The sequence below is a fragment of the Stegastes partitus genome, unplaced genomic scaffold (assembly GCF_000690725.1).
Source record: "Stegastes partitus isolate 25-593 unplaced genomic scaffold, Stegastes_partitus-1.0.2 Scaffold619, whole genome shotgun sequence".
NCBI classification, from domain to species: Eukaryota; Metazoa; Chordata; class Actinopteri; family Pomacentridae; genus Stegastes; species Stegastes partitus.
Window position 1 is genome coordinate 145,754 of NW_007578350.1, and position 26,038 is coordinate 171,791.

General features: G+C 42.5%; 1 protein-coding gene across 1 annotated transcript in view; it reads right to left on the reverse strand.

Annotated features, from left to right (window-relative positions):
• Positions 1 to 5,051: 5,051 nt before the first annotated feature.
• cntn5 (contactin 5) overlaps positions 5,052 to 26,038 on the reverse strand; it is a 65,321-nt gene continuing 44,334 nt past the window's right edge. Inside the window, exons 11-22 of the mRNA XM_008289503.1 lie at positions 21,965 to 22,092; positions 21,394 to 21,569; positions 19,826 to 19,946; positions 17,405 to 17,563; positions 14,870 to 15,019; positions 13,986 to 14,056; positions 7,463 to 7,697; positions 7,278 to 7,387; positions 6,990 to 7,176; positions 6,717 to 6,829; positions 5,587 to 5,755; positions 5,052 to 5,155 (exon numbers count right to left, since the gene is read on the reverse strand). Of these exons, the coding sequence (XP_008287725.1) occupies positions 5,052 to 5,155; positions 5,587 to 5,755; positions 6,717 to 6,829; positions 6,990 to 7,176; positions 7,278 to 7,387; positions 7,463 to 7,697; positions 13,986 to 14,056; positions 14,870 to 15,019; positions 17,405 to 17,563; positions 19,826 to 19,946; positions 21,394 to 21,569; positions 21,965 to 22,092 (1,723 nt within the window). The remainder of the gene's footprint in view (positions 5,156 to 5,586; positions 5,756 to 6,716; positions 6,830 to 6,989; positions 7,177 to 7,277; positions 7,388 to 7,462; positions 7,698 to 13,985; positions 14,057 to 14,869; positions 15,020 to 17,404; positions 17,564 to 19,825; positions 19,947 to 21,393; positions 21,570 to 21,964; positions 22,093 to 26,038) is intronic.

Here is a 26,038-nt window from a genome sequence, read left to right on the forward strand (position 1 = left end):
TATTTACATTATAGATTATAGTATTTGGTCTTGACATTCAATTAAATGACTAATTGTTTTAATCCTGGTGTGATTAAATTAGCATTTAAAACATATTTCAGGGTGGATGTAATGACACGCGTCATGCACATTATTGCCCCTTAAACTGCTGCCACTGTCAGCTTCAGACTGCATCATTACCGGCTCATACAAAAGGTTCCTCGTGCACATTATTGCTTCCATCAGGTAAAAAGCCCTTTCTTGATGTCGGCGACCCCGTGACCTCCACGCGCGCGTCACCGCCGTGTCAAATTTCACCCACTTTCATGCATTCGGCTATCTGCACGGAACCACGCGACCGACTGTGACAGGAGCGGCTAACTGGGGAGATTATAAGGTCTCGGCAGAGGTCTGCTCTGAGCCAACTGTTTTCTTGCTTGACCTTTAAATCTCCCAATGCAGCCCCTTCTCCCCTCCCCTCCTTATCCCCCAGATTTACACATCCGTCCCGTTCTATTTCCCCGCACAATGGGACGGAGAGAAAAGTAGCTCAGATCTCCAAATTGAATCGGCACCTTCTCCAGTCTGCCGGGATTTGGAGGAATTCCAAGATCTGTGTACACAAATCACCATTATGTGACTTTTACTTCCTGGAAAGGTATCACACCTGCAGGCAGCATTCTTGGAAATGTTGATTCCTATTTGAGCCGAGTGACACGTCGTACCATTTGGAAAGTATTTGCAGGTAGACACGATGTGGTTCAGCAAAGGCCAAACATTTTAGCGCACAATGTCTGCTAATGTGTCCTGCACTCAGTCAGGCAGGCAGTCGGTGGACTAATTTCCCGTTAGAGTTTGTGTAAATACAGTGACGCAATGCATCCCGTGGCTATACCTCAGTGTTATATTTAGCAAGTAGAAGAAAACACATGGCCCTGAACTACAAGGGGTAGAAAGCTTAATCAACAAGATTTGTCTTTTTTTCTTCTCAGATTTAGTCTAAAATGTGTCTCTCTAATGAGGACTCACAGCAGGGCACTTTTGCTTTAATTTCTTATGAGGGAGGGTTCATAGTTTATCAAATTAGCTGGTGTGTTTTTTTAGAAAGAAGTTTCCCTCTAATAGCACAGCATATGCCATCACACAGGCAGGAGTATTGCAAACAACAACAAAACACATCTCTGCACCTCAAGCGTTAGTTTTAAATGCTACATTTGTCGGCGCTCTTTCTGCTAAAGCCGTCCTTGCATTCAAATGTATTTATAATGTAGCACCTTATTTGAAATAAATGATGTGGATCCCTCTTTTCTTTCAAATACATCAAACAGCGCCGCAAAGACAACAACAGACGGGTAAAACCAACACCGCAAACAGTACACGTTCTCCTATATGCGTGCACCTCTGTATAAAGTAGGCAGCTGGTGCTTGAAGCAAGTCCATCGGGTCATTTAAATCCTCGTCCTTGTGGCAGCCAGTAACTTTCTCCAGCTTATATTTTTGTGGACATGATAACCGGAGTGTGACACGAGAGATAAAGTCTGCCAGAGTTGCAGAAGAGTTCATTAGATTTTCACACGTCTTGAATAGATTTCTTCAGGATTTAACCTTGAGGAGCAGAAATTTGCTTTGACCTCTTGAGCAAAGTGTGAGGTGGAACTGAGTGACTTCGCCAAGCAGCTACACAGGCACAAAGAAGAATAACAGTCTGAAAAAATTAGCAGGTAGCAGGAAAAGCAAAGCTCAAAAAATTCAAACACATTGTGCACTTTGGCTTCCTGACAATGGAGCTGGTTTTAGAGGTCAAAAGACAACTTCAATTATAACTTCAGTAATTACTGGACTGGTGCAATACAATGCTGGATGTTGACTCTCTCTGCAAAGCTGCTCCTTTAATCCCTCTGTTCACAGTCTTCAACAGAACATGGCACACTTCCCTAATTCTCATTCTCTGCCACTCCTGCCACTGCCAGGGGGGACCGACGGGCCGAAAATCCAAACATCACAGAAACCTCCAACAGCAAACACAAATTAGCTCTCTGTATCAGAAGTCCCAGCAGTTTGTACATTCGGACACCTAAACATACAGGATGTCGTGACTCCACGGCTCAGAAATGATTTTATCTGAAGAATGTTTCATTGCCAAAGACGATTTAAATCACTCATAAGCCTTTAATTACATCCTAATGCTGCGTTTGTGAAACATATTGATGGTAAAGGGGATTAAATGATTACTCAGAAGTAGTTTTTGTTGTTGCACATGAACACATGTTGGTCTCATTCACCCACAAAAGTTGTGCTAGTTTTGGTAAATGCAACTCTGTTCCTGTGTGAATCAAGACAGAAAAGTAGTACATGCTGCACAGGAACTCACCTGTATGATATTACAGTTCGCCTCTTACAGTAGCAGCAGCAGCAGCGTCTGTTGGAGGGCCCTACTTTCCAGCCAATTTCAGGATGAGTGTTAAACTGTGACCTGCCTGAAAAGCAAAGTCACAGCTCAGCTCTAAATCACAGCGTGTATCCCCCCCCCCCCCAACAACAACGCCGCAGAGACAATTTAATACTTGACTTTGTAAGTTTTAGGAGGCTAAAGGACGTTGGGGAACGGATGAAGACAGAAGTATCAACTGTTATTCGCCGGGATATCATATCTGAAGGGTTTTCTGATACGGCGGAGTCCACCTCCTTGTGTACATGGTTTAGGTTTTCGGAGAGAGCAGAATCAGAATGAAGAGGAGAGAACATCACTTCAACACCTCTGTTAAAATCTAAAAAAAATAAATCCTTTTCAGCACCAGATCGGCTTCGGGGTCAGATCACGTGTGCTGCTATTGGGTTTATCACATTTGGTGTTATTACATTTTACTTCCCCTAACGCACACAATGAAGCATGGAAAATAATTAGAACAGATTCTGACAGCAATTTATAGGTCCATTTTTATATTCAGTCAGTAAAAAAATTAAATGCTAGTAAAATATATTTCTCTTGTACAAAACACGACTGCAAACAGGGGCGTTGGAAACAGTTTGTGTACATTAGCCTAAAAATGATCCAATATAACATACTGTAGATGCCTTAAAAAATACAGTATATCCTGCACACACTCACGTGCACACACACACACACACTGACATTAACCTAAGGGGAGTGCATGTTTTAATTGCTGACACTATAGCTTCTGGCTCTCTGAACCAAATGGGTCCCCTTGCAGGATACATAATCCATTATCATAAATCAGATGCGCCAACACAGACAGGTGCTGCATGAATAATTAAAGGTCGGTACATTAGCACTTGTGTAGAGGCATGTGTTTGAGCCGACGTCATTGAACAGGCTAAAAGCACCACAAAAAAAACCCCCTCTATCCACATTAAACAGCTTAATGCTTTGCACTACAAATGATGTACAAGTTGGAAAAGAGGAGACCGAACCTCACCATCCTCCCCCTTTCTGAATGCATCCAAAACAGAGAGGTCTGAAAGAAGCGCATCCAAGGGATAGACAGTGCTTGGAGCAGTGTTCGTCCTCTGTTCTGCTGCTGTGTGGTCCTATCTCTTGTGGTTGAGCTGGTACCCTTGCCTGAACCTGCGCGGGTGAGCCAGGTTGCTCTGCCTCTGTAATGGAGTCCACAGGGCTGCAGGCAGAGCAAGCAAAAGGTCTGCTCAAGCACGCAGGCTTTAGAACTACAGATCTCCATACTAACATTAATTACACTTCAGGCAAATTCATTTGGATTTCTGCCCGGTGAGAGATAAGCTTTTTACTGCAGACAAGGCAAGAGAGGAGCCTGAGAGGAAGGAGAGATACTCTTGATGCTGCCCTATTTGCCTCTGCAGAGGTTCTTTTTATCACACAAAGTTTTGTGGCCTCCAATGCCACGTGTGTGGAATTCAATCCATCCATATTTTATGTAACACTTGGGAAAGGCTCCTTCAAGTGCAGAACTGTCTGACAGAGCAGTGATATGATAGCGGCTACAGAGGCCATATAGAAAGTCATGTCATGGGAAATATGCGTCGCTCAAAGTGATAGCTTTTAGGTGCATGAAAGCGCTGAAGATGTGAACAAAAAATTCTGATGCATTTCTAAACTGTATATTAAGGAACTTCTGCTCTGTTCTGGATGTCATTTTGTTCCTATTTTGGGTCATCGTAGACAAAATGTTCATTACATCATCACATCTTGAAGCAATAGTTGTAACCCCCAGTGCCTCACCATGAATGATCCTCTTCTAAACGTTAGAAATTACAAACAACAAGCATTTAAAAAATATACATCACATTTATTTGTACTGACACCAGGAGTCCGTACAGAGTCGTCTTTGTCTATTGATGTGTTTTGGGCACTACAGGTGAGTACCTGTTTCCTACTTCCATACATCCAACAGTCAACAAACTGTATTACCAAGCATCGCTACCAAAAGACAGAGTTTGACAGAGCTGACACACACCACTGTTTTGTCTCTAAAGGTAACACAATGTACAAAAAGCAAGTCTGGAAATAGTAAGATTCTTGGTTCCATAAAAAACGTCCCCCCCCAACCCTCAATGTGTGAATAAGAAAACAATGCACTTATCTCTACTGAGCTTCTGCTGCATTGCTTGTTAGGCAGCCAAGGGGTAAATTGATGCAGATAAGTAATGAAAAGAAACAGGCCGGCTGATCCCTGTATTACTACCACAGCAGCTTTCGAGGAATTGTTCATGCTCTGTAGAGCCCCAGAGCTGTAGGAGCCGTCTGGAAGTGGTTAGATGCCAGTCAATGAGAGGAACACATAATGTTAAAGTAAGTGATTAAACAAATCTTTCCTCACAATGTACACTACAGTACAACACTACCGTGATGTCGGAAAGAACTGTGCAAATTAAACGTCCAGGGCCTCGAATGAAACATGGAACTGAAGATGATGAACTCTGAAGCGCTGCATGTTAACCGGCAGACACAATCCCCCTTCGGCAGGCCTCGGGCCCCTTCGGGATGGGTAAGGCCAAAGCAAGCAGGCAGTCAGAGGGAATGAGGGAGCAGAAGACTGGTGGCTCCCTTCCGTGAACGTGACGACGGCACAGCGGCCTCACCAGGAAGCTGAAGGCACCAGAAGAACCAGGAGCAGCGCTGTCCATGCTAGGCTCTGTGGCAGGCAGTGCACCGAGCACTGGTTGCTTTTTGCTCGGACACCTAAGAGAGGCGAGAGATACACATGAAAACAAATGCATTCATGCCTAATGCTAAATAACTCCATTGATGTTTCGACTGAAGTTTGGAGTAGTGAAAACTAAAACGTCTTTTTCCTAAAAGGACAGAAAAACAACCTTGAAGGAAACCGGAGACACGGAGTAAAACAGCAATCTTGAAAAGGCTGGCTGGTCGCACACAGGAATGCAAACTTTCGTCCTGTTACTTGGAAGTTAATTGGCTATGCAGGAGTAGGAAGGTTTGTGTGGGCGAGGTAATTAAAACAGTATTAGCCAAAGAAAACTTGGCCCGCACAACAGCTGCGGTGACTCAATTAAGGGAAGGACTTAAGATTGCTACAAAGAGAACACAGCCTTTGCATAGAGATTGGATTTCAGAGGTCATCGGAGGCGAGAAACCGGCTTGGAGCTTACCGGAGGAGGTGACAACTCGGACTTGGGAGCTGACCGCTCCCTCTCCCCCTTCACTGAGTGCGCGCACTTCAATGATGTAAGTGCCTCCCTCTGGCAGTGAGAGCATGGTGGAGGGGTTAATGGTTCTGGTCACCTGGTTGTGGCCTCTGCCCTCCTGTTTGAGTAACACCTGCAGGACACGTGCACAAAGACACTTCAGCTGCGTATGCTTTCCCTGCAAAACACTCATCGTTTGTCACAGTCCCCTATTTCCTCACAGCACAGAGTGAGTGAGGCAGCTGTGTTAGCAGATATGCTAAAAACAGTCATAACTTACAGGTTTGTGTGCACAGAAAAGACGTCAATGTTGACTCCAAATGAGCGTTTTGCTAAAACCTACCGGCAGCTGAAGGTAAAGATTACACTGTCATAATAAATGCAGTAATTACTTTACCTGTGGTTTGTGGATCAATGTTAGGATGAATGCATTTAACATGATTTCCCATCAAAGAAGTTAAATATAAACACTGATATTAATTCATTCAGGAGAGTGTGAAAGTAAAATCAATGCTAAGCTCTTAGGTCATCATTTATTTATGTAGCATTTTTTTTTTATTAATAATAAGTTGCTAATGTTTAACCATTTTCAAAAAAAAAGAGAATTCTTACGTGTTCAGAGTTTCAGGCTGACTGCTGGTTATAGTATTGTGAGATGTGTGTGTTGGACAGAACAGAAGAGAGCTCAGGTCTACAATCTAAGGAGATGTCTTGGTCATATTGAGGAGTTATACGTGGTATAGAAACCCATATAAACATATGACCCTACAACGAGCCAATAGGAAAAGAGGTTGTAAAAATATGCTGTTATTCATCTTTGGTACAAAGAGGAGTGAGATCTCTCTCTTTCACATTGCAATGAGATCCTTTTATTCCCCATATTTTATATAATATTCATTTTACCAACAACCCAGCAGGGTGTTTGTTTTCTTGTCTTTGGATTTTTTTTATTTTCACGCCAAAACTCGTGGATGTATTGAGGAAAAATGAAAGACAGTGAATACAACAGAACCAGAAATGTGCTTGTTCCCCGCTTCAACATTTCCCTGCATCTCATGAAACCGAGCCAACATCATTCAGCAAAGGATCATTACCATGTACCCGATGACATCAGATTCGTTGTCTTTTGCCTTCACCGGGTCCCAGCTTAATGACACGTTGTTGCCCTCCTGAATCCACATGAGGTTGGTCGGAGACTGAGCGGGAGCTACACGGAGAAGACAAGAGTTTAACACTCCTCTAAACAGAGTTTCGACCAACTAGGTCAATTACTACACTTTTTTCTACAAGGAGATTTTGAGCAAACTTAACAGGTAGCCTGTATTCCATATATAGAAGTACATGATTAGTGTCACTGCTGCACTCACGGGCTTTCCTGGTCTTGGCTGTGACAGCAGCACTGGCAGGACCCTGGCCGATGCTGTTGAAGCCTTTTACTGTGATGAGATACACGCTGTTTCCTTCCAGTCCTGTCAAGACCATGGATGTTTCGTTTTTCACAGTACGTTGTTTTTGCCCCGACTCCTCCTGCTCCATGTCTTTCCAGTAGCTGACCTGTTAACAGAAACCACGGATTGAAAAATGACTGCTCTCAAAGCTCGACTCACGCGGCGCAAAGGCATGTAAAAAAGTACAAGGACGGGTTCTAAAAAAACCTCATATCCTCTTGGTTTTCCGGGGCCAGGATTGGGGGGCTTCCAAGTCACCCTAATTTCAGATGAAGAAATGCTGTAAGCTTTCACATCAGACGGCGCTTCCCTGGGCTCTGTGACACAAATGGAAACGGTTATTAAACGGTTGAAAACTATCCCCTCTGTAGCTTTAAAGACTATTAACTCACCTCCTTCAGCTGAGTGGATGACGACAACTTTGCTGAACGGTCCGTCCCCCTTGTTGTTGTAGACGCCGACCTTCACTTCAAACGGGGTGAGAGGAGGGAAGGTCTCGTCTCTGTACTTGTACATGGTAGAATCGGCCGAAGTCACCATCTTCTCCTTCCAGCCTCTGGTCCCGTTGGCTCGAAATGCAACGATGTACCCGAAGCCCTCGCCATTTTGGAACTCCTCAGACACGGGCTGAAAACGTGGCGCAGAAAAGAAATGATCATCAGAGAGTGTCTTTCGCTGAATTTGAGAGCAAAACTGGATTACAGGCACTTAAACTCTGTGGCTGAAAGTGCATCATTTGCACATTTTCTCATCTGGACAGCTCCTTCAGTGCAAAAAAGAAAACCCCTCTCTGGTAATACCATATAACCAGTCTTCAATTTCCTACCCATTTACTGTAACTGTGTGCCAGTGTTAATAAAGATGCAGTCAGTCCCGAGTAATGGAAACAAATCATATCTGGCTCAGTTGTGCCCATTATGTAGCTATTTATCTATCCATGTCTGACAGGAGGATTTTTGGGACACAGGTTTTGTGTGCCGGCTTCACTGATTATCTGTGGTTTTCCTGAAGTGGTGAAACTGGGAGCTGTCTTCCACAGCTGCTCTGTGCTTAATCAAATCAAATGCCAATTTATTAAGTGAGCTAGAATTTAATTAAAATATGAGCTGCAGGGATTAAATCTTTGGCTAAATTTAATAAATGACAAACACCTGTACACCTGTTTTTGGCAAACACGTCTGCCGCCTCATGCTGTAATGTGTTGATTTGCATAAGCTTCGGAGTAATATTGCACCCCGAAGGCATCACCCATATTAGCCATGTAGTCTGCAGAGGGATTGGCGGTGGATGGAGCTGTAGTTCACATTTCATTCAACAAGGACCAATCACCATGACTACCTAATTACAGGCATGATCTGTGGGAATGAATTAGCTTCCATCAAAGTTATTATCAGAGCTGGCAACGCTTTTAAAGGGATGCCAAGGAATATGGGTCTTCAAAAAAATAAACCAGAGTGAACAAATTAGCAAGTTAAGTTCGGAAACACTCGCAGGTTTTAGGAAGCGAGACAGTCGGCCGATCGGTGTGGACACAGTGTGACGGGGGCTGATAAAACGGCGGTAAGTCTCGTGGATGAAATTGTGAGACCTGCTGGGCTCAGCGACGGTGACTGCGAGGGCATCACTAATGGTCGTCCCTATGGCTCTCCCCGAGAAAAAGCGCTCTCTCTCACAGTCGACTCTAATGAGACGGCTGAATGAAGCTGCAGAGACTGTTTAGTCATTCATCCTGCTTAATAACCCTGCCCACCATGGCCGTCCAGGCTCTGACAACTCTCCACAGATGATTGGAAAGGCAGAACTGCCACGCGCTCACATGCCTTGACTGCCAAAAAGGGGCGAACATTCCTGCTCCGTCTCCTTTAATATCCATCTCCATTGATCACTGACGGAGCGCTGATTTATTTCCAAAAGCATTTAGTAGAAACAAGAATAAATAGGGCAGAGCTAAAAGGACTTAAAATGCCAAGTACCAAAAAGGAGGCTGCTGCATCAAAGTGGGGCATCTCGGCATTGTAACTGTGATACTCTGAGAAAACTGACAGACTTATTGATGGGTGACCAATTCTTGTACCCCACAATGGGCAGAGAGAAAACACCATTCTCAAGCTTTAATTTTTCACCACGGCATGTTCTGAAGTGACTGAAAAAGTCTGAATAAAAACAAATGAGTAGACTAAGCAACGTTCACTCTCAGTTTTATGCCGAAAAAAATCTAATTGTTCTGCCATTTTTTATTTATTTCGTTTTATAACCGAGTTTCTTGAGCCTCGACGAGAGAATTGTGGGTCAGAAACGGCTTCGCTAAGAATTACTTTTTGTAGTCACTCTGTTTCATTCACTCTTTAATGGGTTTTTATGTCTAACCGAGCACCAATCACGGTTTTGTGTAGCTTTAAGTGTCCCCTGATTGTTCTTTCAACATGGGGTTATAAGGGGGGGGTTGTCATTGTGTTATACTGGCCAAGCTAATGACACTCTTGAGTTATAAATAGGAAATGGTCTACCACCAAACACCATCCCATCTGGAATGGACATTATCCCCCGTAATGTGCCACTGAGGTGCACTTCTCCTGATGTGAAGGTTATCTTCCCAGTGGCAGTTGGGCTCCCATACTTAATAACTACAAGAATAACTGTCAGTTGCCTCCACATCTGTTCACTGTTCCCCTGTTAATATATCCTTCAACTGATCTCAATTGCAAATTCTCAGCTTTGCTCATAGTGATTCCGTACATGCATTGCCCTGACTCTGGCTGGGAGCCAAGCTGTCCACTTGGAAATGGCTCACACTAATATCCTCCTTTACTTGGTGCGAGATTTATTACATTTCGTACAACCATTGTAGCTCCAGATTACAAACAGATATTCATAAACAACCCTGGATTTAGTGGGAACGACTCCGGGAGTCAAGGTTAATCATCATTGTGCCTCTCTGGTGGGACCAAATTTTAAATTCACTACATCTTAATCACTTGCCTGGCTGATGCAGCTCTGTGTACTACACGGCCCAGCTGGCCTCCTTTGAGCTTTGTCAGCAACTTTTGCAATTGTGGCCGAGTTATGCCCTCTAACTCTAAGATCCTGGATGGTTAAACAAATTTCAACAGAATAAATTGGGGAGCTGTTTAAAATGCAGCGAGCTACGGTCTTGAGCAACTGTTGTGCTGTTGTTAATATTAGAGCAGGAGTTTTTGCCCCGTTGGTAATGTCTTCACAGCTTGCAAAACTGTGACACGAGTTCCACAAATCTGAAAATCAGGAGTCAGTGATAGCTGCTTTAACGCCCTGCGTATGTGTTGAATGTATACGCAGACAAACTATAGGTTAGTCAAAGTCGTTATATGAAGAAGTTTGTGAAATTAACGTGTGTTGCATTGGGAAAATCAACATATTATTTATGTTCTGGAAAACTATTCGGTCCCAGTGAGGCTGAAGATTTCTCCTTTTCTACCAACCTGCTCATCGAAAGCAACAAAATCATGCAGAATACTCCAGCAGATGGGTCGACCACGTCTCCTCTTCTGAGATGGAAAAAGGTTGCTTTGCTCTAATGATGAGTGCTCACCTGAGCCCCTCACAACCCACTAGACCCTCCGTCCTAACGCTCTGATAGCTGTGAAGACTTCAACCTCCACCCCTGTGTTATCCCACTGGAGAGGATGTGCATCTCTCTTTGGCTTTTTCTATGAGCAGGGTCACGGCTCCTGGGCGGTTCAGTGCATCACCACCTGGGTTAGTCTGCCTTTGTGTACAGCTGTGGCGCGGTCCAGAACGGCCTGCAGACCAGCTTGTTTGCTGCTACAGTAGTGATGCTACAGAAAGAGCGCTCCGTGTTTTTTTTTTTACCTCCAAAATGACGGGGTGTGGATTCTGAAATTCTTTTTAGAATTACAGCAATTATTCAGCATCACATTAAGGAGCCTTTTTTTTTTTTTAGCCCAATCCACCAGGACTGTGCCAAGTGCAGTTTGCTGTCCTTGTGACCAGCTGTGTCTGGCACACCTGCGGCACACGAGACAACAGGCTAAGATAAGAAAGAATATATTATCATGCATTATAAGTGGGTGTGTCAGAGCATGTGACACTCATGGCCAATCACAATCTCTAGAGGATCTGCACTGATTTCTCAAATGCATGAAATGGATTCATGCTTTCTGGACACTGATTTGCATATAATGATCCATCATAAGTCCATATATACAGTGTAAGCAGTTTTTATGTTCTATTACTGTATTTGCAAACTTACTTTTAATGTTTAGGTCTATATTTGACAGTGTTTCGCTGTAAATAACTGATGACAATCCGGCAACCAAACATCTGTCTGCTTCATCTTTAGACTAAAACTTGAAGGTGATTTTTAATATTGATTACCACAAACTAGAATTTTGAACATCAATAAATCCTGATATTTTTGAGCAAGCAATCGCATCAGCCTGCCTACCTGTACTGTAATTAAGAACGTGCGTCTCCTGGTATCATTCAAGCCAGATTTGTGTAACTGAAGATGAAGTGTGCAGCTGTGTTCCTGTTATTTTTGGATGGAGAGGCCTGGCATAAATAGCTCAGTACTGAGAAAGTTATCAGTGGAGAGGGAAATTTTAACCAAGCTAAAATTTTTAAAAGGAATGTGTGAACAACGTTGTCGTCCGACAGCAGAATAACTGATCAAAATACAAAAACCTGAAGTGGACGTAAACACGGAGGTTTCTGTGGTTATTTTGCGACAGTCTGGTGGTTGATGCACAAACTGTAAACACTGGATCGGTTGTTTATTTGCGGCTGTAACATCACCTGCTAGAGGCTGCAGAGCACAGAGAATAGAAGGTACAGAGTGTAATCTACCTACCGACTATGGATTACAGAGTACGGCTGAGAATCATTACTCATTAATGTTTAATGTGGCACCAGTGCTGTGATAAATAAATTAAATCTTTTTGACTCTGTGATCAGGGCAGTTTGTGGGGGGCAGAAAAACTAAATAAAAGACAGGTTAAAAATGTATAAATGTGGTTGTGTGATGCAGCTCTCCTCCTGCTAGGATGTACAGCAAGTCACCAGACTGGCACTCAGCAAAAACACCCGTTCACATCTTGCACACAAACCCTGAGCAGGGACGTTAACCGAAACCAGCTTCATCAATAACATTAAGCTGCGCGACAATTTAGCAATTTGCCACATTAATTTTTCCTTTGGAACATTACCTCCGTCACTCTGATCTAATATCTTGTTTATGAACTTCAACTGCAAACATTTTCATTCTATTTTAGGCTTATTTTACTTGCGGTTGTTTGTTACTTCTAGTCGACGTATAAAATCAGAAATGACGGCGTAGTTAAGAATACCTGCCACAGGATACTGTTTCACCCTGCATGTTTAGAAAAGTAAAAGATTAAATCAACCAGGTGGAAGCTGTCTAATCTCTAGACACGCCGTTGACCTTCTCTGCTCGACTCGGTGTCTTTAAATACCGTCTGCAAACCCCACAACGCGTTCAGCCATTTTCAGACGTACATCTCCAGACTCTCCTCGTCATTTTTCCTCACTTGAGCTGCTCAAACTTTTTTCTTTATGTTTTAATTAGATCCCACTTTGATGGTTTTGGGAATAAGACGACACACACACACACACACACACACACACACAGCGAGCGGAGCTGCAGCTCGTCACCATATTTCACCTCAAGTGTACGCAACTGACTGTAAACTAATTCAATCATCTGTGTATCGTAAAATCATTAGACCATTTCCTTCAAGCTTAGAACCACAAGGAGCAGCGTCGTCCATCAACCATGCTTTATCCCCCTTAATAACGTCTGACAAGTATTCCCAGGAAACAAAAAAGTGAAGGTTTTTAATGAACAGCACATGCAGCAGCAACCTCTACATGATTATTAAGTCACATTCACATGCAGGATTTATTACTCGGTGACTGTGAAATTCCTCGGCGAACAATGGCAAAGCTGTGGTTTCAGTGGGATCGTTTTTACTCCTGGATTACTAATCGTCAAACCTGCAGGTTCAAAAGTGTCAGGATATAATACATTTCCTTTACATGCATACTTAATAGCATAATTATTAATCCTGGCGAGTAATACATTTCCAAGTTAAAACAAAAAAAGGAATATTTACCGTCCATAGATTTCTTCCCACTTTTAATTATGTAAATTGTTCCTAAAAATAATCACCACTCTGTGACTTTATGCCTGAGGTTTTAACTACCACAGGCACTTTATAGGACCATTTCATAAAAATAAAAAAAAAGATCCCAAAATGAAAAATCAGCATTTATATTTATTACGTTGTTTGGGGTTACATTTATTATTATTACTATTATTATTATTAAGCCAACAGTGACTTGCTGTGGTTGATTACGATCATTATTTCTATTCGTTCCTTCTTGAACGTGGCCTGAAGGACTGCAGCACGCTTTTTATTACCGTTGTGATGCTGCAGATTACTATAAACCTGCTTTAAGGATGGGAAGGTTTTATTTGTTCCTGTTTCAAGTAACAGGAGTTGTATTTATAAAACTGCTTGTTGAGCCTAAAGGTTTAAGGGATCACACTGAGGTTGTCCATAAAATATTACTCTCTTAAATCTTTGACTGCACAGCATCACTATACATCACTATGTTGTCTAAGTTTCCATTTCATACTCATGGATTAAATAATTTAAAGTCAATGGTTATGGAGCAGCTCCCAAGAAACTATAACATTTTTATCCCCCTTTTTAAAAGCCAAAAACATTATTTTTACGTGAGAGAAGCCTGTATAAAGGCTTCGATTAACGCTGGTTAATTCAACAAAAAATCAGAGTTTGCTTTCCTGGAAGAAACAGTCCCACTGTGACATTTGTGGCTCTTGCACATGTTGTCACACTTGTGCAACAGAGGGAAGTTTGGCAGAGGACCTACCTCCCATGAGATGACCAGTTCGTGCCTGCGGCCATTCCCTCCGCTAACATTGGCCGGTGCCACTGATGGGACTGTGCAAAACAAAAAGGGCAACACTGCATCATAGGTCCAGCGCTAAAAACACACACGTCAGCGTATCTTTAAATAATGAAAAGAAAAGCCCCAGTTTTTGAATTTGAGCAGAATTTAAAGTTAGAATTGGTCTAATGATTAAATGATCATGAATGAAAACAAAACACTGATGTGTTTAAAATGCTTAACAAACCTTTAGCAGCATCAGAAAACACTACAAACTCTACTACTTAGTGTTGCATTGGAATATCTGACTGGGAACCATTTGTGGGTTCCAGTGCTGCGTTTTGAACTGGAACCCTTTTTTTGCTGACATTTGCATAATGTATTGTAACTTTAAAGATGGATTACTACAACAGTGAGTAGATACAGTAATTAGTTTGTTAATTATCCTGAAGAGATGGGACAGATTAAATACGCCACTTCGGAATGACCACTGACCTTTGTAATTATTGCGTTTTATAGACGGGAAACGAGCAGTTAGTGGAGGGGCACAGTGAGTTTCTGCACGCCATAAATAGCGTATTCTACTGTGTCGGTGCCGCGGGGCATTAAAGAAGAGGCTGCTTTAGCAGAAACATTAAACTTGTTGAAATTTATATAAGCAGCTTATTTTCAACTGCTTCCCCAATTAAAATTGAGTATATTAACAATGGGGGTGCAGCATGGTCATGAAGTGGCACGTGGGGGCACCGGCTAATCTCTCCACAATAAATCGACAATAAATCATAAGCTGGAGCTTGGACACAGTATATTAAATGATAATTTTCTGGACTCTCACCACTGATGAATGTTTGCATACGGGATTTTACCTGCTTCTTTCGTCCGAACTCCTCTCGAGGGTGCGCTGGGATCTCCGGTGCCGATGGCGTTGCTGGCCACCACTCTGAACTCGTACTCCACCCAGGGGTTGAGCTCCACAGCCATGGCTGACTCCAGGTCCCCCGTCACTGGGTCTGGGTCTGCAGAGAGGAACGTTTCTTGTGTGTTAATTTATTCAGAATGAGCAGCACATGTAGACTGTATAAAAGATGGACATAGCTACCGTGACGTCACCCGTTGGTTTCTGCACTGAGAAAATGAAGCCAGGGTTTTGCTACTTCCTGGTTGACATCTTGGGGGGCGGAGCCATAGGAGCAGCGATTGGTCAGACGGATTGAGAGGCAGGCCCTCTCTGCCCGCCCACATTTACCGCCTTCTGCTCGCTTCGTCTGCATCGTCGCTGCCGATTGTCAATCAAGCCAGCCACGCCCCTTGACCCACAAAATGTTGACGATTTTTTCAAAATTCAGTATTGATTTATTTTCAGATTGGCCACCTGATGTCTGGATTTGACCATGAAAACTAATAAGAAATAAATCCTGAGCTGTAGGAATGCGGTATTTCATGATCTGTGATCACTTCTTTTCCAATTCCAGTCTATGGGAGCCAGGGCTTTTTGGAGCCAGCAGCTAGTGGACGTAGTGATATTGCAGGTTTTTGACACTTCCAGGTTGGCTTCATTTTTCAGGGCCGGTTGCTATGTCCATCTTTTATGCAGTCTATGGCAGCACATTATAGTCACTGCACCTCTGTTCTCCTCATGCAGCCATAAGTGCTCAGCTTTATCAGGCAGTGTTTTCAATGCAAACTTCCCCCAAAGAACAGACAAAGCAGAGTTTTTTTTAAGGCCAAATATTCAAAAGTTCCAACTTTAATCATGTGACTGAGCAGGTCTTTCACTGCTGAAGATTAGACTGAAACAAGCAGGAATTGGCACCGGCCTGGCAGAGCAACAGAGCCTGGACCGCAGCCTACAGGCATTCATTAGCCGCAAAGGATTAACGCGAGATTAACGACGAAGCTTTCATATTATAACATTGAGAATGTTGTCCAATTACTTCAATAAACCTGTAATAAAGGTTACGAGTTGCTTCCACCTGTGTGGAAAAACTGAGACTTTAACCTCACAACTCCTGCTTCATTTCAAATTTCGTCTCGTAAAGGGCCAAAAAACACTAAACACAACATTGTCTTAGCTCTGAGGGGGCTGCACCGTTTCCCACCGTCCCTCCAGATTTACTGTGATTTGGCATATTTTGACACCAGGTGTTGATGACACACAATTTACTTAAAACTCGGTACGAGACGTTTTGATGCATGAACAACGGCTTGCTATCGGTTTAAGGCCGCATTTGGAGGTATACAGCATTACACAGAGGGAAGCTTATTTCAATCAATTTCTGCAGTTTTAGCAGAACAGAGCTCTGTAATTAAATCACATACTGGAGACAGAAAAAAAGAATCAGGTTTTATGAATGTATTTAGAACAGAATTACAAGGAGGTAATACAAATAATCTAATTTCTCCAGGACTGCCATAATCAAGCTTTGTCAATATTGATCCCGCAATAACAAACAAACATTGACTGAAAGCATATCCATGTCGCAAATGAACCCGAGGTCTCTGAAGCAGCGGAGCTTATATTCTTATCATCCAAAGCAGCTCACAATGAGACCACTCTGTCAAGCAAGCTGCTCTTCAAACATGAGCCGATAACTCTGTTTGCAAGGAGGAGGGAGCTAAAAGCCCAATCCCCTTTATGCTAATCTCAACAAGTTCAACACTGACAATATATCACAGCGTCCTAATTGTGCTTTATCGAATTAAACGCAGTTGAACGGACATAATGTGAGAGGAGTGTATACAAACTATGATTTATACATCTGTGGGGATGAATCATTATCGCACCTTAAACTCTGCTATTATTATCACACGGCATATTAAGATGGATTACACACGATGCTTAGCAGGCCTTCATCCTTTAATGCTAAGTGATAATAATTGATGGTTATTCTGTCAAGTTAAGGGGAAGAAAAAAAGAAGATGCTAATTCATTTCTAAGTGGCGAAAGTGCATTTATACTAAATGAACACGGATAAGTCTTATAATTCGAGCCCGAAAGGTTAATTTCCTGCTAACTGCTGATATGACACGGAATAAAATTCACACCAATGACATTTGATATGGGCTCAAATTGCTTTTTTTTTGCTACGCTCTTCTGAACAACAGCCAAGCTCGACCATAAAAAGACAGTGACCTGCATTTCAACTTCTTCAGCTGGCATCTGAGAAGAAAGTCTTGGTTGTAAGTTGGTCCTGATTAAACGGTGTAAGATTTGGTTGAGATTTAGCATAATGTAAAATTAAACAACCTCAGGAAATTTTTAATTCTTTCCTAAAACCTGTGACCTGATTGGGCTGATTCTCCACCTCCGCCTATGACTTTGGACAGGATTAAGGCCTTTGTATACGGCCCCACATTAACCTCCCAGATCTAGAGGCAGCAATTTGCTCCCTATTGATTACCTGTTTTGACAGTTTGCCAGCCTAATGAAAATGGGCTCCGGGCCTGTAAATTGTAGGTGCTGATGGGGCTGTGGTTGTCCAAGCCACGAGTCCACGACAGCGTGGCCGTGGTGTCTGTGATCTCCTCCACTATCACCACTCCGGGGGGTCCGGGAGGGCCTGGTGGAAGAAGACACGGTTTAAATTATAGGTGTGAACGTCTGGACCGCCGATCCTTCAGAAGTGTCGAGGCAGAGAGCGAAAACAAAAAAAACAATCTGCGCTGCGGTTTGAATCAATTCTACGCCGGTCCATTGTGATGTCTTCATCATGGATTGTTACAATTAGACACACTAATGGATGCAACCATGCAAGCATTAGTAAGGATGTGCAGCTGTGTGCATATGGTGACAACAACAGTTCTCTGTTGTAATCTGTACACAAACAAACAAGAGAAACGAACATGAGATACTAAACTGAACAAGGATTCGGGGCTGACACAGATCTGCTGCCACGGATTTCATGCTGATTAAGGGATACTGAAGCTTTCTTTCTTGGGTTTTTCGGAGGCAGTTTGCCAGTTCTGCTGAGTACGACTGTGTGGTAGACCTTCCTCTGTTTTAATACAGCTGAACATATGTTTACCTCAGTCTTCAGAGGTAAATGTAATCTGCAAGTGCAGCAAACGTCTAAAGACTCTAGGGGAAACAGCTGTAAATGAAAAGCTGGCAGGTGGTGCGCTCAGTGAAAATCAATGTACTATGTCCCCAAAAAGTGCCCATTAGAAGGTTGCTGAAAGGGGCATTTGCATTTTCAGATCCAAACAATTACTTGGGAAAGAGTCTACTCGTGTCTACGTACTTGCAAAAATTCTGCCGCGTGGCTTCCACCTGGAATGTTTTGGTCGCCTCTAGACATTTGAATCCGTCCACTACACCGAGTTGACTGATTCATTTAAAAATGGTGACATGGAACACAGCGATTGGTCCAATCAGCGCCGTAAGGAGAACTCGCAGCTAGTCAATTAGTGCTGTGGGCGGGATCAACGTTATTATCAAGCTGTTGTCAAGCTGTGAACCAAGGAGGAGCAATAAACAGCAGATATGCAGAAAAAGGAAAGGAACTTGATATGAGCCCCTGGGCTAACAGATTTGTCTTAAAAAGGACAGCATGTATTGTCAATTTCGACCTGCGTTTTATTTGTTTCTACCTCGCTTTGCTCACATGTCTAAGCCTTGGGACCTACCACATTATTACCTGACACGACAATCGTTGGTTTCAGTCAAGAAGTTTTGCTTCATGAAAGTTTGTACCAAGTTTGGTTTTGATTGATAAAACTTCTTTGCTGGTTTTCGAATGGTTGTGATGGACAAAAGCTTTCAAAAATCAAAAATCCATAAACTAACTTTTATGAGCCTTTGTCTAGAGATCAAATTTGGGGATGATTCAAAAAATCGGGGCACATGATTAAAAAAAAAAAAACCTTGTCATAAAATATGACAAAAATTGCTTTGAACTTGCTTGAGCTTTATCCAAAGAATCCAGCGGTTCTACTGTTGAGGAAATTTTCTATGATCTACAGAAAGTCTAGTAGTCCGAGTTGTCTTTGTCTCGTTTTATTCAAAGCTTTAAAGGTACAGGTCATACAGAATGCAAGCAGTCTGCAGGAGAGTACACATGAATGCAGGCAGCGTGGTATTCTTATACATGTACAGGCGTGGTCTTTACTCCAATGGTAGTAGAACAATCCCATGCTGGAAAACAACAGCTGGGTGTACAGGGTGTACTCATCCACAGACATTAGAAGACTAAACAAGCAGGATCAGTCATCAAAAGTCTAAACACATGGGATGCACAACTTCGTCTTCCCATGTACGGCCACTAGTGTTTTACCTAGATGTCATGAGAACACATTTTTGGGTAACCCTAACCCTAACCCTTTCCACTCAGCTTTAATGGAAGTTAGTGAAACTTGCTTTGACATTCTTCATGCAGATGCAGTATTTTTCCATTACACTACATTTTTGAAAATCAGGCTTATTGTTATGTTCATGATGAATTCCCAACATCAACCCATTGGTGGCGCTAGAGTGCTTGAGATGCGGAAACGAAACTTTGTGAAAAGAATCAGGTGACTGACACCAGTCAGTGTGCCAACTTTCAAAACTTTGTGTCATACAGTTCTGAGGCCTGCTTTTAATTCCAATGGCAGAAATGGAGACAAGCTAAACAGGAAGCTGTCAATGTACAAGAAAAAGGTAGAAACACAGCAGGCGCCTACGCAGCCTTTTCTACTTGGCTCAGTAATTGAGTATGAGAATAATAAGCTAATTCTGCTCCATGGTTGTGGATTAGTTCAATGGGGGCAGTGAGTCACTGCCTCCGGTAAAGAGCGTAAAAGACGTCACAGAGCATCGGTGCATTGACGGACAACAAGCTCACCTCGCACGAGAAGTTCAGCCTCTGCAAACACAGTGTCAGCACTGGTCTGGGCCCTGCACCCATACTTCCCAGCATGCTTCAACAAAATGCTCCTGATCATCAGATCCACCGTTGAAGACTGCTGCAATTGGGAAAGAAAAAGCATTAAAAAAGTTAGGTATTAGGCAAACCCTAATGTGCTTGACACAAAAAAGTGTGATTCCTTTACATCTTGTAGAGGCTCATGTGGCTTGAGAAAGTCCTGTTTAATTCAGGTGCTTGCTTGGTGCTACATTCTTCAGCTACTCGTATTTTCTCTCTGTTGAAATGAGAAATGCCTAAGGCGAGATTGGGAATGATTCAAGGTCTACAGGCAGCTGTTTAGCACGAAACCTGATTAAAATTACAAACCATGCATCAGCAAGGCTTCTGTTGTGCCTGTAAAGGATTGTCACTGCAAATGCTTTCTCTCCAGAGCACGGGTTGTGGCGGAGGACACGTCGGGACAGATGTGATTTTAACATCCCCTGTTGATAAAGGAATAGTGACATAAACAGGACCCCCTACTCTCTTGCTAATTTGCATTTAATTTCATTTTATGGTTTAGTCAACAATTACTTTTTTGTATTGCGGACAGGGGAAATATAAGTTGTTGTAGTGCAACAATACAAAATTGACTTGTGTGAAAAGGGTTGATCACCACTTATTCAAAGAGTAAAAGGAGATCGGAAACAGGAACAAAAACAAAAAGGTGAAATGGCAATGTGAACAATGCAGCCTTGTCAAGCAATTTATCTGTTTGACTAAAGTTAAACAGACAAACAAATATAAACAGTGCCTGTTCAGGATGGAGGAAACTACTGTAGTTGTTGTACGATAACCACGTTTTCACAAAAACCACAGTTACGAAAAAGCAGATGTCAGCAGCTTATGTTAAATATTGACAAAGTCTCCTTCCTATTTCTCATTCTTGATGATAGCTGACCCTCTTCTGACCCTTATTACCTCTCAAAGTCAGCATGAGTCAGCCTCTTTTAATTTATTAATTTTCATAAAAATTTCACAGGTGCAATTTGAGACAACAGAACAGACTGATATACATGATTCGCTCGAGGCTGTCTGACCTTTAGCAGACAGTATAACCTTTTTTTTTGGTTTAATATGTTGTATTGAGGGCTGCAAGGTGGTTAGCATCGTCGCCTCGCAGTTAGAAGATCCCCGGTGTGCGTCCCGGTGAGGACACCCGGGATCTTTCTGTGTGGAGTTTGCATGTTCGTGGGTTCTCTCCGGGTTCTCCGGCTTCCTCTCACAGTCCAGAAACATGCTGAGGTTAATTGGTGATTCTAAATTGTCTGTAGGTGTGAATGTGAGTGTGCTTGGTTGTCTGTCTCTAAGTGTAGCCCTGTGATAGACTGGTGACCTGTCCAGTAGTGTGGATTAAGCGGTGTGTAGATAATGGATGGATGGATTTCTAATTCAATATGTTGAGCCACAACAAATTTGAGCAAAAAAAAAAATCAAATAAATGACAAAAACAAACAACAAGAAGCAGACATCTGTCTTACTTTTGCTCTTACTCTTGCTCTTACTGTTTGGATGTATTCAAAGTGGCCGCCGTCGTGCTGAAAGTTGATTGGCCTCTGGTTGAAGAACCACTGGAAGGCCACGTCCAGCGACGTGTCGTGCGTGGCCTTGCAGCTCAGCACCACGCTCTCCCCCACCGTCACCTCCACCCTGCTCGGGCTAAGCACCACACGCATGGCCTCTGAAAGCACAAAGCTGCTGCACTGTCACCTCAGGCTAACCCAAAGCTAGCGTCAAGCAGCTGCATTCGACTGTGACATCAGCGGCGGAGCGATCATGGGAACCCGACCCTAACCTGGGCGAAAAACACTCACCTTTTGTCAGATAAATATCCTGGTTAGCTGTGATCTAGACTGTATGCGGTGCATCTATGACACAGACTGTTACGCTGTTAAAGTGTGTCCTTGCAATATGATTCTTGAATGTGAAAGCCCTTCTTCACGGCTGAGCAAGCACAATAAATTTCCTGGCACCCGAGCAAAAGGTGGGGGGGAAAAAATGACATTGGGGACTGTTTACTGGTGGCCGACTTGTGCTAATTTGGCAGAAAATAAAGGCCTCCAGGGCATCACTTACCTTTTACCCACAGTATGGCAGTCATCTCTGCCGAGCCCAACTGATTCTCTGCCCGGCACACATAGTTCCCCTCATCCGCTCGGCTGGAGTTAACAATTTTCAGAGTGTTGTTCCGTAACAACATAATCCTATAAGAAAGGACACAAAAATCAATACTGGTATGAGTAACAAATTCATGTACGAACAGTTGCACTACAAGTTCAGGCATGAGGTTTTATGTTTGCGCTTGTGTCGGGTTACAAGAATAGTCTAATATTCACAGGGGAGGAGATTACAAAAAGTTAGAACAACCGCCCGAGATGCTCCTGAAATAATCACCCGCTGCAGTGAAATATATAAAAAGTAAAAACGTGTTTACGCCTAACAAGTCCCTGAATTGAAGGACGAAAAAGCTTTTCACAGTTTGCTGTTTATGTTGCTAAAAAAGCTCAGAGGGCCGAGGAATGCGAAGTCAAGAACAGTGCATCTATTTGCCGCGCATCTCTTTAACACGACATGAAAAGGAAACGCTTTTTAAGTAAACATCAATCAACAATTTAAATGTGGTAATGAATTTGATTTGCAGATAGCGCTAAGTAGCTCTATCTTGAACAGGATTAAACACAGATGTTTTTAAAGATACAGTTAATGAGATACAGGTAATGAGGACACATTTTCAGTAAAAAGGAGAAAAAAAAAAAAAAAGCCCAAAGTGACATCAAGGTTTGAATGTCAAGGACAGAAAGAGACCACCATTTCTCAGACTTTCAATTTCCAAGCGACCTTATCTGATCTTGTGCCTTTGAAAGAACACAATAGGCTGCAATTTGAGTAATTGCCGTATAATTTAAAATTCATTAAAGGGAAATTTTCTGTGCAAAAAAAAAAAAATTGCACTACACAACTTGAAATAAAACAGATGTTAGGATTCTTTGTTCCTCTGCATCAATATTTCCATAAATCTAAATAAACAGTGCGTTCATCTGGCATGGCGCTGGTGAATCCACCTGACAAACCCTCCATGCTGCTGCATTCAATGAATCTAAAGCAAAAACTGTCAAACCCTGATGTGCATATCACCGAGCCGTCCTCCAGAGAAAATGTAAGAGAGCGGAGGGGGGAACACAACCAAACAAACCGGCACCTGCATCCGTAACGAGCCCCTTATTCAGCTGAGGGACACCAGCAATTTGGTATTAACATTTCGCTCTGACTTGTAAATAACAGCTGGAGAATTTGGAGCTTGACATTAGACGGTATAGGATGTAACTGTATGCAACAAGGCCGGAAGCAGGTGTGCGAGCAGATGGCTAAAGAGCAGAGATACTGTTTAAGCGTAGTATTGTGATGGGCGCCCGAGCTCCCGTTCTCCCCTCGCTGTCCGCCGCAAACTTCCTTTATTCGAGATATAAATATTCATATCCCATTTGTTTTTTTGGCATTTTGGGCTTTATTGGAACATGATCTGTTAGGAGGCAGACGGGAGGAACGCGGGGTGACAGAGGGAGGGTGTGATGTACACAGATCCCTGACTGGATTCAAACCGCGGGTATTTCCAAAAAGTTGCTGTTTTGTTTTTTCTATTAGAAAATCAAATTTATCCCAAATCAAACAATCGGAATAATAGGCTGTCTAAGGTTTTTTCTTGTCTTTTGATTCGGTTCATATTGTTTGGTATTTATGTTTACAACACTAAGCTCTTTCATCATGAGCAAGGTGATTGAAACTGGCAAAGAGAAACCCAGGAGGGCGTGACAAAAAAAATCCTGCACAACGTACACAATTCAGCAGTAATCTGCAGCCGGGACGCATTTTTTCAAATTAGGGTGGAAATTCACATCCGACAAGGACACTGAGGCAGAAAGGACAAGATAAGGACTGCTGGGTATACAGAATATGCAAATCAATTCAACCTTAGGAAATTTAAAGGAAAACATCGGAAGATCACAGCAAAACTACAGCATTTGAAAAACATCTTTTTTAAAAAATCTGAGGCTTTCTCAGGTGAAATCAAACAGACAGCTACTCATTCTTTACATGTGAAATCAGGAACCTGCCATGCTTCTTTTTTTTTTTTCTTTTTGCAGTTTTTATTCAAAGAAACGCCAAATGCTTCATTTACTGACTGATTCTTAAACAAAGGGTCTGTGGATTTCAAATGAGTCTGCTACGTACTTTCAAACTAATGGGATTAATACTTTCAATTTAAGAGACAAAAGCCCTGAACATTAGCGGAAATCCATGTTAATTACGAACCTTCATTAAGTCAGCACAGCTGTCAATTCCAGATAAACGTGGAAGCTGTTTCGATTCCTCCAAGAATAGAACGTCTCTCCACCCATAAACTCTTTACTAAAGGTAATGGCAGAAAATCCTTTGCAGGAGTCACCCTGGCCAAGAGCTGAAAACGCATGACTCCTCTTCTTTATTTCGTCTTTCTTTCTTTTTTTTTAAAGACAGAAAATCACCTTTTCACAAGGTTGAGCTCCAACTCAACAGTGACTCCCCTAAACAGTGTTATCCAGTTCATTACCTCACTACGGCACTCTTAAGTTGCTACAGACGTCCTATTAGAGCATCAAATTCAATTAGAGTTTCACATCATCAAAGCTACAGCAGCTTAAGAGGAATCTGTGAGAAAAGTTAGAATCACTGATCGCGGAGAAAATGAACCGCATACACACATATATAACGCCAACAGTGAATGATGAATCGCTCCGAGGGCCAGAGATTAACTGTTTTGCCAATATTTTTCGTTAACAATTTCAGGCTCTCTCAGGACAACTTCATCGGAAGTCGGATTAAAACGCGATCAAGGAGTTCAAACTGGTATGAATCTCTTCGCGGTGAACGCCAGCAACGCTGAAAAATTGATTTGCAAGGGTTTGACAAATACCTCAAAGGCTTTATCTGATCCAGAGCAGCCACAGTCATTAATCACCATTTTAGGGCAACGCTCTCACAACCCATCCATCAGCGCCACTGACGAAAATAGACACCCGGAATGACCTCTGAGGGCTGCCTTTTGTTAACAAAAAAATAGAGACTGAAATAATTCACAAACGTCCACGAGCCTGTGAAATCATTATGTTAAACTGATTCCTGAATCCACCTGTTAGAGGCACGGAGGTTCGTCGCTGTCTGTCTGAAGGAGCCTCGCGTCGAGGATCTGATAATCAGCTGGATGCCCTTGCTGCGAGGCTGCTGAACAGACTGCCGAATCTTGGCTGATAAACAAAAGGTCTCATTCTCTCGCTCAAAAACTTGAGATGCTCAGCGGTGACTGAGAATCTTCGGCGGCGTCGCTCAGTTTGATTGATGGGCCCTCGCCCCGCTCAGCCCCCTCTAGGTACGATGGAGAGATGTTCCTCATAAAAGATGATGCATCAAACTGCGTGTGAATTCCAAATGCAATTGTACGGTCTAAATTGTCAGCATCCTTGAGAAGGAGGTGGGGTTGAGGATGAGTCTCCGGAGCCCTGCCGGTACCTAAGGTGTTTTATTTTAGCGGTGACACTTAATTTCAGTTACAGTAATGAAAATGTGATGTGTCACAACAAGACATGTATACAATACCTCCAGGGCCTGAGCCGGAATGATAACAGTTGAATTTATGCCGTAAAACGATGATGAATAACAATATAAAGATATTGAGCGAGACAAACTTTTCATGACTTCATACATATTTTACGGGGCAATTAACTTTCTCTCATAATATTCTTTTCTCTAAACTGTACAGAGGAAGAGAATCGGATGCTATAATAACACAGAGCTCCAGCGTTGTAAATCTAACCACAGTCTTCAAAGAAAATGCACACAGTCTATCTCGGCGATAACGGCGGCAATTAAGCCATCCTCAAAGTCTAAAATATTTCATTCACGACTCTGAAACACATCCTCCAACATATTATTATTTTTTGCAATAAGGGGCTTAAGGCAGATTACAAGTTTTACACTTCATCTCACTTTTCTAAAGCAAAAAGTTTACCAGCTCACAGGTTTGGGCATTAACACAATATACTATGCCAATGTAAATCCCTCTAAAGTTTGATTTTATGTGCCTAATATATGAACCCAGGTGCTAGCTTCTGTGCA